Genomic DNA, 13,705 nt, shown 5'->3' on the forward strand with positions numbered 1-13,705 from the left:
AAAAAAAATATCCACTTTAACCGGTTCCCGCCCAGCCTATAGCCAGATGGCGGCCGGCAAAACACCTCGTCCCTCCGGGTGGACGCTATATGGCGTCCTTTCAGGCATGCGCTCTGCGGCGCGATCTGTCACCAGCCGTGTACCTCGGACACGACCGATGACAGATCTGTGTACCGGCCCCGTTTCCAGTACCATGTGACCTGCTGTGACCAATCACAGCATGTCACATGACAGTTGTATACAATGTATGGCTTCATTTCACGCCATCCATTGTATACTAGTGTGTCTAGCTGTGAATGTGAATGGTCACAGCGATCACATGCACAAGCTGGGCCAATCACAGCCCAGCTGTGTCATGTGATTAGCCGTGGCCAAATCACAGCTAAGCACAAAAAAAAAAAAAACCCTAAATGAATCGATGTCATTCAGGTAAATGTTTGCTTATAGCAAAGTAATTCTTTGCTATAAGCAAATTGTGTAAAAAAATACTGATTACTTCCCCAAAGTAGTACAATGTTACTATGGTAACATACTACTTTGGGCATAGTAAAATATGAAGAAAGAAAAAAAAGAAAAAAAATGTAATAAAAAATTTAAACTAATAAAAAAAAAAAGAAAAGGTAATTTTTTTTTCTTTCTTCCTGTCGCCAGTGTTCCTGATCACCGCCGAAATGCCCCATGCTCTCAATTCCCTGTACTGACCAAGTAGTAACACGGACTGTGTTGCAGAAGCTGCAGTAGGAAAAAAAGAAAAACTCTAACTTCCCTGACTGAGCTGCAGTGTTAAGACACAAGTTAGGGGATTTGCTCACAGTGGGAGTTACAGCAACAAAAGAAGTGCTGTCAATCCAGGATTGTAGTGGGCAGGACTAGGTGTGGCCAGAAGCTGATTGATAAGCTACATTCAACAACTCCAACAAACTGGTAGGATTTTTAGGGGGGGGGGGGGTCATGCAAATAATTTCAGGAGAAATCTAAAGTGCTGGTTTGTCTTTAGCCTTTTTAGTCCTCTAACAAATATCCTGAGAAAAGTCCATCTAGCACAGGGATAGGCAACCTTGAAGAGGCGGAGAGCTACCTGAACAACATAGAAGTCAAAGATCACTGGGCACAGTGTCACCTCCTCACACCTGATTTAAACCTTTGATTGCTGTACTACGTTGTTGCAATTGTGTGCATTTAAATCAGTTTAAATCAGGTGGTAGGGCGGCACCTGTCAAATGCACTCGGATCACTTTCCAGAGAAGCAGCAGCGACTGCTGCACTTGTGAACGAGCCCTTAGTTGCATTCAGCAGCGGCACCCTTATGTCTCGTTCACACAAAGTTGGGGGGAGTTGTTAAAATCCTTCAGGTGAGTCACGATTGTACCACCCCCAATCCATATCCCCTTTAGCTGCTGAGGTAGCAGCCAAAGTTGTAAAGGTGTACACATGCTGCAGAAGGAATTACACCCCCTGTTGCTTTTTGTGGGTGCTACCGCCTGTCAATCACAACCTATTCAAGTAAATTAATCTACTCTTCAAGCACCCTGCAACTGTATGCTTCTGCATGGTCCAAGGGTTTAAAGCAGGTGGTGAGAAAGCAACACAATCCTGCCTGCTTTAAGTCCTTGTTTGCACAAGGTCACAGAGCACTTGCAGAATGGCCTCATTCACTTGAATGGGTTATGCTTGGCAGGTGCTACACCCATCAACTATGGCAAAGTGTATAACTCCTGCTGCGGCTCTGACATGTCTACACCCCTGGCCACTGAAGCTAAAAGGGAGTGTGGTTGGGGCAGGGGTGGTAAAAACACATCTAAACTAAGGGAAACCCTTACTGTTCTCAGCCCCCTATAAAAGGCTGCTTTCACACTGATGTACTGTGGCTTACCTGACCTGCACCACGGGTGCAGTGCATCTGCAACTTTCCTGGTTTAGCTGTGCTTTACCATAGACTTCTGTTTGTTATATCCTGAAGCTGTTGAGCACTTTCTGAAAGCTCACCAAAACTCCTGGAGTTTTGGTGTGCTTTCAGAAAGTGCACCAAACCTGCAGGATATCATTAGAAGTCTATAGCTAAGCGCAACAAACCCGCAAGAAAACTGCAGGTACACTGCACTGCACCCATGGTGTGGGTAAATCACAGCGCATCAGTGTGAAAGAAGCCCTATACTATTATGCTCGGTGTACAGCTTCAAACTGACTTGAAGATCTCCTCTTCTTTCCTATTGCTGGTATCACTCTGGAGGCTGCTAGCCGGCATAAGAGGTGGAGTGCAGTTGATATCATTTCTCATGGGACAGAATCCAGCACTACAGAGGAGGCATCGGCTTATGTGGTTCTTGCTCCCTATGACCGCTCCCACTTTACAAGCAGTTCCTCCTCTGGACTGCACTCTGTTTGATGCTCTGGGATGGTGGGTCAGCAAGCCCAGATCGGGATCTACCAGTCACCTGGCTGAGATCTATTGGTAGATTATGATCTGCTGGTTGCTGACCCCCGACCTAGCAGAACAGAATGAGTATCAGCAATTTTAAACACAAGTTAGAACTATGAGGCACTCTATTTGCTGATCATATTTGATAACTATTTTTAAAATTTTTATTGTGTCACAAAATGTTATTACATTTATCTACATTTTTTTTACCAGTAGCTACTATACTAAGAAGAAAAAAAAAATGGAAACAAACCTGCTGTACATATTCCAAAGGCAAAGGTGTAGCTTGTGTAAAGGTTTCTAAACGAATGCCATGGATTGGATCATCCAAAATGACGCAACCAATATCAAACCACCTAAAACATAACATCATAATGAAATCTGAATTGTACTTCATTTCAGTGCAAATAATGAGTAAACAATAGAATACATAGAAGGATAAAATTATATAGTTCTGCAAGCAGTCAGGGTATCTACATATTAAAAACACATAGGCCAAAAAAAAGAGGAACCTTTTCATATCAATCAGGTTTAATTTTCTCTTTATGAAACACAAACAAAAGGTGGTATGCCAAAGTGACAAATGTACAGATGACAACACTGGATTCCCTACAAAGATGAATATATCATTGCTTAAACTAGGACCATAACACTTGGAAAAAATATTTTAAGCCTGAGAAAAAGCTCTTCACAGAGAAAGAATTGTAGGCTTGTCTAAAACATTCTGTATATATGACTTTTGGTTTGAAACCGTAAACCTCATGCTAAAAGCAATGATTCAGCATCTATGACTAATTCTTACTTGTCAGGCAGCAGCTCCGCAATGAAGTTTTCTACTGACACAGCAGGTTGCTTCTCATGGATGACACCACTCCTGCGTAATCCATCTATTCTTTCTTGGGCTCCCTGAAAATAAATTGGAAAAAAAGAATATAAAGAACACACTTCAAGTGAACAGAACAACGAGCAATGACAAGACACCAAGAAGAGTAGATTATAAAATACACCTATGGCTGCTATATACAAAAATAAATAATATTACCAGCTCTAAATTATATCTGCATGTCAACTTTAAGAATGTATGAATAAAATCTCCCAGCACACAATTTTGTACGGTTTAGTGGAGGGCTTTTTAGTTCCTTTTTTTTAATTTTTATTTTCATTATAATATGCTTTTTCGGAGTAGAGTAGCTCTTTAATACGAGTATGGCCCTTTAAATTGCCTTTGAGCCGTTTAAGAATATATTTGTTACTTTTTGTATTGTATTTAAGGAAGACTTACTCATGTATGATAATTTTTATACTTATCAGAGTACACAGTTATTTATACTGGATACTGTTAATTATGCCATGTATTAGGTGGAGTGTGGGTTATTCCACACCACTGTGAGTGGTTAAGTCAATGCCGCGATGCAGAGTGCGTGCGGGATATCTAGGGTTGGTCTGACGTCTGCATCCAAACCACCCCGTGAGGACGTCGTGGTGACGAAACGCGTAGGGCGTGGCCGACAGGATGTTGACGTTGTAACACTCCTCCTGTGTATGTCGGAGAGGACCCGTGGTGAGCAGTGCTAGTGATTTATGCCTATGCCTTTGATGCTGGTGTCGGTCTAGACACCTTGTTTGTAAGTGTGTTACTACATTAAATATATGCTTTGGTTTTAAACACGCTGCACTATTATGCCTTTTCTTTGCCTTTGAACATCGTTCCAATGTCTATGGAGAATCGCATATCCATTTAAGAGAGAGTGGTTGCGAAGAGCTTTTCCATGATTGTCTGGAATCAATCCTAGTAAAAGTGGCATTTTTTCACATCCTAAGGGATTCAATACTGCAGAATATTGCACCCAATACCTGGAATTGGAATACTTCTCGCTCCCAGAGCAATAGCGCTTATGTTGGTCTATGATTTGATCAGCATATAGCTCTGGCGAGTTACCCAACTTTATTTGGTGGTGGATTGCACATGGTGGTTTCAAATTTATCCTGTGGGACTTTTGTCAAAAGTGTTTGGACTTTCGCACATTGATTTTTGGACACTTTATGGTTTATTCACAATTTATTTTTGAAATGTTTTGTTTTATATTGATTTATGCACATTTCATTGAGAGATTTATGTCTTTAGCGCATTCCTATAGTTGAAGTTGTTTTGACCAAGATTATATAATAATTTTTGGGTTTGGAGTTGCTGCTATACTAATTAAGGGTGTGGTGCTTTTCTAAATAACATTCTCCTTTATATATTAGTATTCTATTGGTATTTCAAAAGATTTTTAATAGTATATTTTATATATGTCATTTTCACCTTTTTCCAGTTTGATGTTTTATATTAATGCTTGACTATACACATTTGTGGTTTTTAACGTCCTTTTTTACATTGGATCTTTTTTATTTTAATGTCTTATATAATGCATGCAGTACATAAGGTTTACTTAATCCAGTTAATACTTACCCATACATGTTTTATCCGGAGTACTGCATGATATGTTTTATTTTACCTTTAATTAGCCACACAAGATTGTCTATCCTCTTAGAAATATACCTTTCAAAAGGCATTTAACAGACAGTGGTTTTACTAATTTTTCTAAAGTTCTGTCCCTTACATAGATCATTATTGGTAACCTGCATATGTTGCTATACTTTCTCTGCTGTCATTTGTTCTAATAAAATCGGGCTGTTTAACTATACTACCGATTCACACAGCATCACAGCTGTGTTTATGATAAAGATCCATTGGAAAATGGCATCGACCGTTCCGCGCATGCGCAATTCGCTCGTCCTCCGGTAAAATGGCGGCGATGCGACGCGCATGCGCAATTACTATATATAGCGGCAATCACCATTACAGCGGTGTTGATCCCCCTCTGAAGACGTGCTTTAGCACGAAAGGCCTCAGGAGGCTCAACACGCTGTGACGTCATGCCACCGGAGCCACGAGTTGGTCCAGCAGCCATCTTAAAGTAGGGTCAGTCTCTTGTTTATCTGCTCTGCTTTTTAACCCATCATTGTTAATAAAGCACTTTTGAAACATACTACACTATGGGCAATTTTTCTATGGCTCCCCCACGGAGCTATTAAGTTGCAGAACCAGTGGAAGTCTCTTGCTGAAAGATACAGTACCCAGAGGAAGGGAATCCCTATATGCAGGTTGCAGACCCAATCTACCATAAAGGAGACCTCTGGTGACATAATCTTCATCTACACTCCACTGTGCTGCCCATTTTCCTAGAGGAGGACCTCTACCTACTGTAACTCTCCTAGAGGTGGATTTATATATGCGCTTATCCCATACGCATCTGGTAAGTGCGCATTTTTTCCAGTTTTCCCAAGCACCATCACTTTGATCTTCTGGCTCACTTGGACGTTATCACATTTATCCACGAACTTAATTTTATGACTCACTATTTAGCGCTGCACTTCATTATATGCTTTATTCTCCTTTAACCACTTGCCTACCAGGCACTTATACGCACTTCCTGCCCAGGCCAATTTTCAGCTTTCAGCGCTGTCGCACTTTGAATGACAACTGCGCGGTCATGCAACACTGTACCCATATGACATTTTTATCATTTTTTTTCACACAAATAGATCTTTCTTTTGGTGGTATTTAATCACTGCTGGGTGTTTTATTATTTGTGCTATAAACAACAAAGTTTTTCTTTGTTTCTATCATAAAATTTTGCAAACAGGTTATTTTTCTCCTTCACTGATGTGCGTTGATCAGGCTGCACTGATGGGCACTGATAGGCGACACCGATATGCAACAATGATGGGCACTGATAGGCAGCACTGATGGGTGGCACTGACTGACGGCACTGACTAGCAGCACTACAGGGCACTGAGGGGGGGCATTGATGGGGAGCACTGCTGGGCACTGGAGGGTGGCAATACTAGGCACAGGTGGGCGGCGCTGCTGGGTGGCACTGATTATCAGTGCCGATCTGTCCTTTGGCAATTGCCGCTTATCGACAGTACTTTCCTCGCACGAGGAAAGTGCAGCAGATAACCGGCAAATGCATTTACCGATGATTTGCGGTGTCATTGGACACAGCTGATCATGTGGTAAAAGGCTTCTGTGATTGGCCTTTTACCACATCATGTGATCAGCTGTGTCCATAGGCACAGCAATCATGGAGATCGCCAGGTGCGCGCCCCCGGGGATGTGCGGAAGGGTGAGTTCTTGGAGGCCGTCATATGAAGCCCTCCCAGGACTGGAAAACCATGCTGTAGCTGTCATTCGGCTATAGCGCGGTTGCCAAGTGATTAAAGTGTATGTTACCCCAAAATTGTATATTTCTTGCATGAGTCTGCTACAATGTACTTACAGTGAAAATGAAAAATGTAAATGTATCCCATTTCAAACTGACCATGCCAGGCACGGAAGAAAACAATCCCAGCATGGTGTGCTCCATGGCATTCTACTTGGTAGCACAGTTTGCCTGTACTCTAGTGGTCAGACTTCTGCTGACATGTTCCCCTGCACAGCTCTTCACTAGAAGATTAGAGTACTGCTGCTTATCTGTCTCTCTCGTTTTTTTTATATATATATATATATATATATATATATATATATATATATATATATATATATATATATATATATATATATATATATATATATATATATATATATATAAACACACATTCAACTCTATTTTAAACTGTATGAATGGTTTTACAAGGTAAGGTTCACATATACTTTAAGTCCACCTCACCTTAACCTGGTTATACTTAAAGCGGAACTTCACCCTCTCAATCAACATGGACTATGTTTAAACCTTATGCTGCTAGCACTAGTAAATAGATAGGGAGTATATTATATTTACTTGTTTAAAACCTTTTTTTTTACATTTCTTCAGTTACTTCCTGGTTTCCATGCCTAGGCAAATGATGTCATACATCCCATGAGTCTTCAGGAAAGGAGGGAGGGTTAGCCTATCCCTGAGCTAAAGGCAGATGGATTCCAGGAAGTAAATGATACATGAATTATCTGTCCTTACTCAAGATGGACACTGCCAGAAAAGCCAGGGGGTGTTTTTCAAAATGATTTCTCAGCAAAATAAAGCATGGAGGCATGGATGTATGGGGCAGTTAGCTTTGAATTTTAAAAATTAATTAAATAGAATTTTTGGTTTGTGATGCTCAGATGCAGTGCAGTTCCAATATAGTAAAAATTACAGTTTCAGGGAAGGATTAAAGCTCATGAATGGGTTTTACTGTCCAGGGCTTAGATGAAAACATTTTCTATCACTTACTGTATTGGAGACAATCTATTCACTGGATGGGAAATGAAACAGCAACACAGACAGTAATAAAAGTTTTAACATTAAGGGAAAGGCTCAAACCCCAGTCAGCTTTTTATTGTTGTCCCGTTGCAGATTTTCCCTCACTTTCTATCTGATGAAACCTTGTCCCCAAAAAAGGAGTGCAGGGAAATCCCTATAATGGTACCTAATGGTGTCAACTGGAAGCAAATCCCTATGAGGGTTCTAACCTTTCCCCGCTGTATCCAAAAACAAACCTGGATACCTTTTAAGCTATCCAGAGTAGAAGCAGAAATACACATTTTTAATACAGTGTTGGGAAGAGAGGACGGATTTATAGAATAAAGCTCTTCCCGTCTCAGTAGACCAATACAAAGAGCAAACAATGATGTGAGAAAGTACAGTAATTCTAATTAAAGCAGACCCAGATAATTTTATTTGCCAAACAGTACAAGACAGGACACTTTCTGCAGGTTGCTCTTTTGCCTAGGGGCTTTTTATCAACTATTTCCCACCACATCACACAGTGTAGCTAACATGGGTGTGAGAGGGCTGCTATGTTTCTAGAGGTACAAGCTATCACCGGGCAGCCATTTCCCTTCCTAGACCTAAAGATGCTGATTTTTTTTATTACTAATTGCTTTTGCACATTCACTTGTGCTTAATAATCCTGCAGCTGAACCTTCTTGGGTAGTAATGACAAAATACAAAACCGCACTGAAACTTGCAACAAACCAGCAGGGATACCTATGTGAAGGGCAAAATGTACAATATATTGTAAATGTGAATGGTTTTACCCGCCAAGAGATTTGCAATTGTCTGACACTTAGGCCTCATTTGCACTAGCATTTGGGGAATGGTAACAAAACATGTGATACTTACCTGCTCTGTGCAGTGGTTCTGCAGCTCCGATCCTCTTCTTCTCGAGTCCCCACCAGCGCTTCTGTCTCCTCCCCCCTAAACAGCACCCCCATAAAAAGCAGCTTACTATGCGGGCAATGGTGTGTGCTCACTCCTGGGCCCTGCTCTCTGCATGCATAAAACAGAGCAGAACAGGACTTGGCCCTGCCCCCTACTCCTTCCTCACAGTCTGTGATTGGCAGCCTATGGCTCCCGCTGCCGTGGCTCAAGCAAATGAGGGAGAAGAACTGGGAGGTCTGGCTGAACCGAGATGGGGCTCAAGTGAATATGAGAAGGGGCGCTACACACTGAAGGTTTTTACCTTCATGCATACAATGCATGGAGGTAAAAAGCCTTCAGCCTTTACAACCACTTTAAGGAAGCGGTGAGAAAGAGATACAAAGCCTCCTCACCACCTGTCAAATGCTCTCTGAATGTTGATCACTCTTCATAGCAATACTGGTGTAAACTAGCCCTTATAGTTCCCACACAACTACAGCTACACTCACATCATATTTCTCCCTCACCACCCCTCTCAGTCTTATACTCATCTGACCCTGATCCAGTGAAAGGTTGCTGCACAGATCACCACCATGTGTCAAAATGATCCCAGCCAGTCTCTCATATACACGCTGCACTCTCCATTCATTCCCATGGTGCATGCACATACTAGCTCATACACTGAAATCTACAACAATGTTAGTGCAGAGGATATACACAGGCCCAACTGGGAAGAATATGAGAAGTGGCAGTCTAGATTGCAATATCTTGCTGGATTGGAAACAGGCCAGTATAAGACAGAGATGGTGTTGGGTGCAAGTGGCGTGATCTGAACAAACTGTCAAAATGTCATGACATATCCCTCTGTTTTGAATTCTGCAGTAACCTGTCCCGCCATGCTTTACCTTAGTATATTGATAGTGTGTACACAGACTGAATATAAACAGAACTGGCACTTACCTTTAACCCAGCAGCATATCCAACAGGCTGTGGTGCAATATTTGACTGCCCGTCTTCCCCTGTTACAAGAGCCATTCCAAACACCTCCTGAAAAGCATCACGAACAGCTGCAACCTTCACCTCTTTGTTAGATGTCACTATTAGGTCAAGCTCTCCTCCAGATCCTACACAAAAAGGAAATGTTTAAAAAAAAGCTTGTAGAAGATGCACAGGTTATACAAAGTGTCAGCAACAACCACAATGCAATTCTCTAATAATCACTTAGGCAAAAAAGTTAGCTAAAGAGCAGCCAGTGTTGAGCTCCCCTTAATAGACAGCCTTTGAGTAAGACAGTAAGCACAGACTCCCTCCCTAACCCAACATCTGCTCCTGGAGAATCATTTACATTCAAACAGGTGAGGAACAAAAGTTTAAATCTGGTTGGACACTGGTGTAAAATGGTTTAATATAGTACCTACTTACGAATATTAGCATTTTATTGCTTATATAGTTAGCACTCAGCAGTGACAGTCATCGTCCAAATTTTCTATTTATTTATTTTTAAACTTCAGTATTACCAGTGAATAGAAAGAAAATGCAAACATTCAAATCAAACTGTAAATAAATAAATAACCCAACTTGTGGGTGACATTCAACAAATTAAACTGTTTGCCTACAGTGTATGTAATGAAGCATGTATTTACAGACTAAAAAAAAAAAAAGAAAAACAGCCATTTGAAAATCAATTTACACTAAATGAAAGATATAAAGTAAGCGACAGAAAGGCTTCATTGAAACTAAAAGTGGGAAAAATTGAAGGAAGCTGGACTTCCAATACACATCAAACATTTATATTAACAAATGAATATTTATTAAGGTACACTCCTGACAGACTGCTAAATCATGCTGGAATTTCAAATAAGCACACTGCATGCATATATGTTTACAGCCTTTGTCAACTGATTAAGGCTCCATGCACACTAGTGTTATATGTTCAGCTAAACAAAACCCCGCTGGTAATAGTGTTTTTTTAGTAGCATTTTATTAGCGTGTTTTACAAGAAATGTAGAGGGAAAAAAAAGCTGTTAAGAGCGTTTTAGCAGCATTCAGGGTTTTCTTTCTGCTGGAAAAACACTGCAAAAACTCTCTATCCATTCAGTCGTATCCGACCCTTGGTGATTGCATGGACCATCACTCAGCGACTTTTCCATGAATTCTCTTAGAAATTATCTTACAGAGTAGGTTGCCAGGTCTTTCCCCAACCCCTACCATGCAGGAAATCCCACGTGGCCAGGGATGAAACTAGGACAATTTTTTAGACAAGAGCCAATTAACCTACCAGCATGTCTTTGGAGTGTGGGAGGAAACCCGAGTACCCAGAGGAAACCCACGCGAACACAGGGAGAACATGCAAACTCCATGCAGAAGGCGCCAGGGTTGGAAAATGAACCCATGACCCATTTACTGCAAGGCAGAAGTGCTAACCACTAAGCCACTGTGCCGTCCGCAAAAACTATACAAAAACAATTTTTTTTTCTGCTTCTAGGCACTGCCGCTCAAAAAATGCTAATAGCCTAAAGTAGTGTGCATGGACACATAGGATAACACAATTTAGCTTCTAGGAGCAGAAAAAAAAATGCAAATAAGATTCTAGAAGCAAGTGTGCATGGAGCCCAAGACTGTCCTGTCTTTATTAGGAGAGCGAGAGGAGTCCATCCTCTGTCTGCAGAGCTCTTGTGTTTGTACAGAGCATGCCATCTGCTGTCTGCAAGTATATTCATAGTACATTGCAATAGTTTAGTTACCTGTTGAAAGCCACACAGTATATTTTTTTAAATTTGTTTTTACTTTTATTAGTATTGAACAGAATAAATAGAAACAAATAAAATATATGTAAAATATATATAGAATAAAGTATTTAAAGCACGGGTCCTCAAACCTTTTAAACATGGGGTCAGTTCACTGACCTTCACAGGGTGGCCAGACTATAAATTGAAAAAAAATATTAACAATTTCCTATGCACACCACACATCTTATTTGTAGTGGAAAAAAAAACAAAAAAAACCCCAAAAAAAACAGGAAAAAAAATACAATATTTAAAAAGCACTGTACACGAATGCATTGGAAACCGCAATGCACTGTACACTAACGCACTGGACGCAGCAATGCACTATACTCCAACGCACTGGACACCAAAATGCACTGGACACAGCAATGCTGTGTACACTGTAACGCAATGAACACTAACGCACTTAACACCGCAATGCACTGTACCTGGTGTGCTCTCCTCCTCTCTTGTCGCGCCTTTGGCTGCAGCAGGTTAAATCTGGGGCTTCCAGGCTGCTGTTCACTTGGTCCTCCCGGCCGAGGACCCAGCGAGCAGCCTAGCTATTTGCCGGTCGGCGCCGTGTTTTTTTTTTTTTTTCCCCCTCGATTTTTTTTTTTTTGGCTGGCCCGGCAGGCCAGACAAATGTCTTTGGCGGGACATATCCGGCCCGCGGGGTAGAATTTGAGGACCCCTGATTTAAAGTTACAGGATGATAGAGGATTTTAGCTGGATTTCTCCTTGGGCAGCCTCGTACAACTATCGCCAAATAGTATTTGTGTGTCCACACTAGAAACATGCCTTCCTCTGTGACTGTAGAAGTGATATACAGCTAGCAACAGGCAGGAAGGTTTCCCAATTTCTATTACAAAAGATCTCACACCTACACATCAACACTAAATCTGTCACTAAGCCCCAATTCACACCAGAGTTTTGTAGCTTAATGCTCCAAAAACGAACAACCAAAATTCCAAGCTTTTAAATTGCACCTTAAGTTGCCTGAGTTACTTTTAAAGCAGAAAGGGGCATTATTTTCCCCTTGGACTGTGTCTGACCACCACAAACAAAAAACATTAACTAATTTTTAATACTCAAAGCAAACTCACCCATCCATCCATGTCTCCATGCTTTATTTCACTTAGGAAAACACCCTCCTTGAATTTCTGGCCGTGGCCATTTTGAAAAATGCAGGCGATTCAGGTAGCATTTACTTCCTAGAATCCATCTGCCCATAGCTTAGGCATACAGGCAGGAGGGTGTGCTTAACTGAGAAAACCCCTCCTGAAGACGCCTGGGGTGTATGACATAATTTGCCTAGGCATTGAAACTAGAAAGTGACTAAAGAAATGTAAAAAATAGTTTAAAACACGTATAAATTATATACTTTCCTATATACTAATGCTAGAAGCATACGGATTCAAAATTGTCAACGTTGACTAAGATAGTGAAGTTCCACTTCCATGAGATATATATTCATTGACTTAAACCCAAAAACCCACAATTATAGTGAAAAGATCAAAACCCAAAGAGATTACCCAAAAAATAAAAAATATCAAATATATATAAAAGAACAAAAATAAATAAAGTCCCAATATGCAAAGTGTCCAAATAATGTGTCCAAACAAAGATCAATTTCTTGATAGGAAGACGCTTCCTACTCCACTGAAGAAGATGCAAATCAATCACAGGTGCTCTTCAAATACCTCAAAAAACAAAATCTCAACATAGTATATTACCTTTTAAATCCCAGAACTAAAGTGCCACACGTGTATCATGCAAAAAAAAAACACTCCAGTGTCACAGCACTCATGTGAGAGAAAAAGAAAAAAAAAAAAATTAAATTTTATAAATATCACTGCAAACTATATATAAAGTGCATAATTACCCTAAAACAAACAAATTCCAGTTTGTAATCAACCACATATGTACAGAGTGTCCTTAGATTGGTATCCTCTTGTTCCTCAGGACCTCACAAACGGACCAGGAATCAGTATGTGAATTATAATCATATATAAAATTTATTGTAGCCACTTACATATAAAAACGATAAGATCAGCAAGACAGCATCCAACTCCTCATGCCACTCCACAGCTGATATACCATGCTAGATAGTCCTATCTAGTTGCTAGTTGGATGCTGTCTTGCTGATCTTATCGTTTTTATATGTAAGTGGCTGCAATAAATTTTATATATGATTATAATTCACATACTGATTCCTGGTCTGTTTGTGAGGTCCTGAGGAACAAGAGGATACCAATCTAAGGACACTCTGTACATATGTGGTTGATTACAAACTGGAATTTGTTTGTTTTAGGGTAATTATGCACTTTATATATAGTTTGCAGTGATATTTATAA

General features: G+C 40.5%; 1 protein-coding gene across 1 annotated transcript in view; it reads right to left on the reverse strand.

Annotated features, from left to right (window-relative positions):
- PRRC1 (proline rich coiled-coil 1) overlaps positions 1-13,705 on the reverse strand; it is a 45,228-nt gene that overhangs the window by 1,967 nt on the left and 29,556 nt on the right. Inside the window, exons 6-8 of the mRNA XM_089684762.1 lie at positions 9,544-9,707; positions 3,222-3,325; positions 2,673-2,775 (exon numbers count right to left, since the gene is read on the reverse strand). Of these exons, the coding sequence (XP_089540888.1) occupies positions 2,673-2,775; positions 3,222-3,325; positions 9,544-9,707 (371 nt within the window). The remainder of the gene's footprint in view (positions 1-2,672; positions 2,776-3,221; positions 3,326-9,543; positions 9,708-13,705) is intronic.

This window comes from Staurois parvus, unplaced genomic scaffold, assembly GCF_062004578.1.
Source record: "Staurois parvus isolate SC_StPar_1 unplaced genomic scaffold, SC_StPar_1.0 ptg000355l, whole genome shotgun sequence".
In the NCBI taxonomy this organism is placed as follows: domain Eukaryota; kingdom Metazoa; phylum Chordata; class Amphibia; order Anura; family Ranidae; genus Staurois; species Staurois parvus.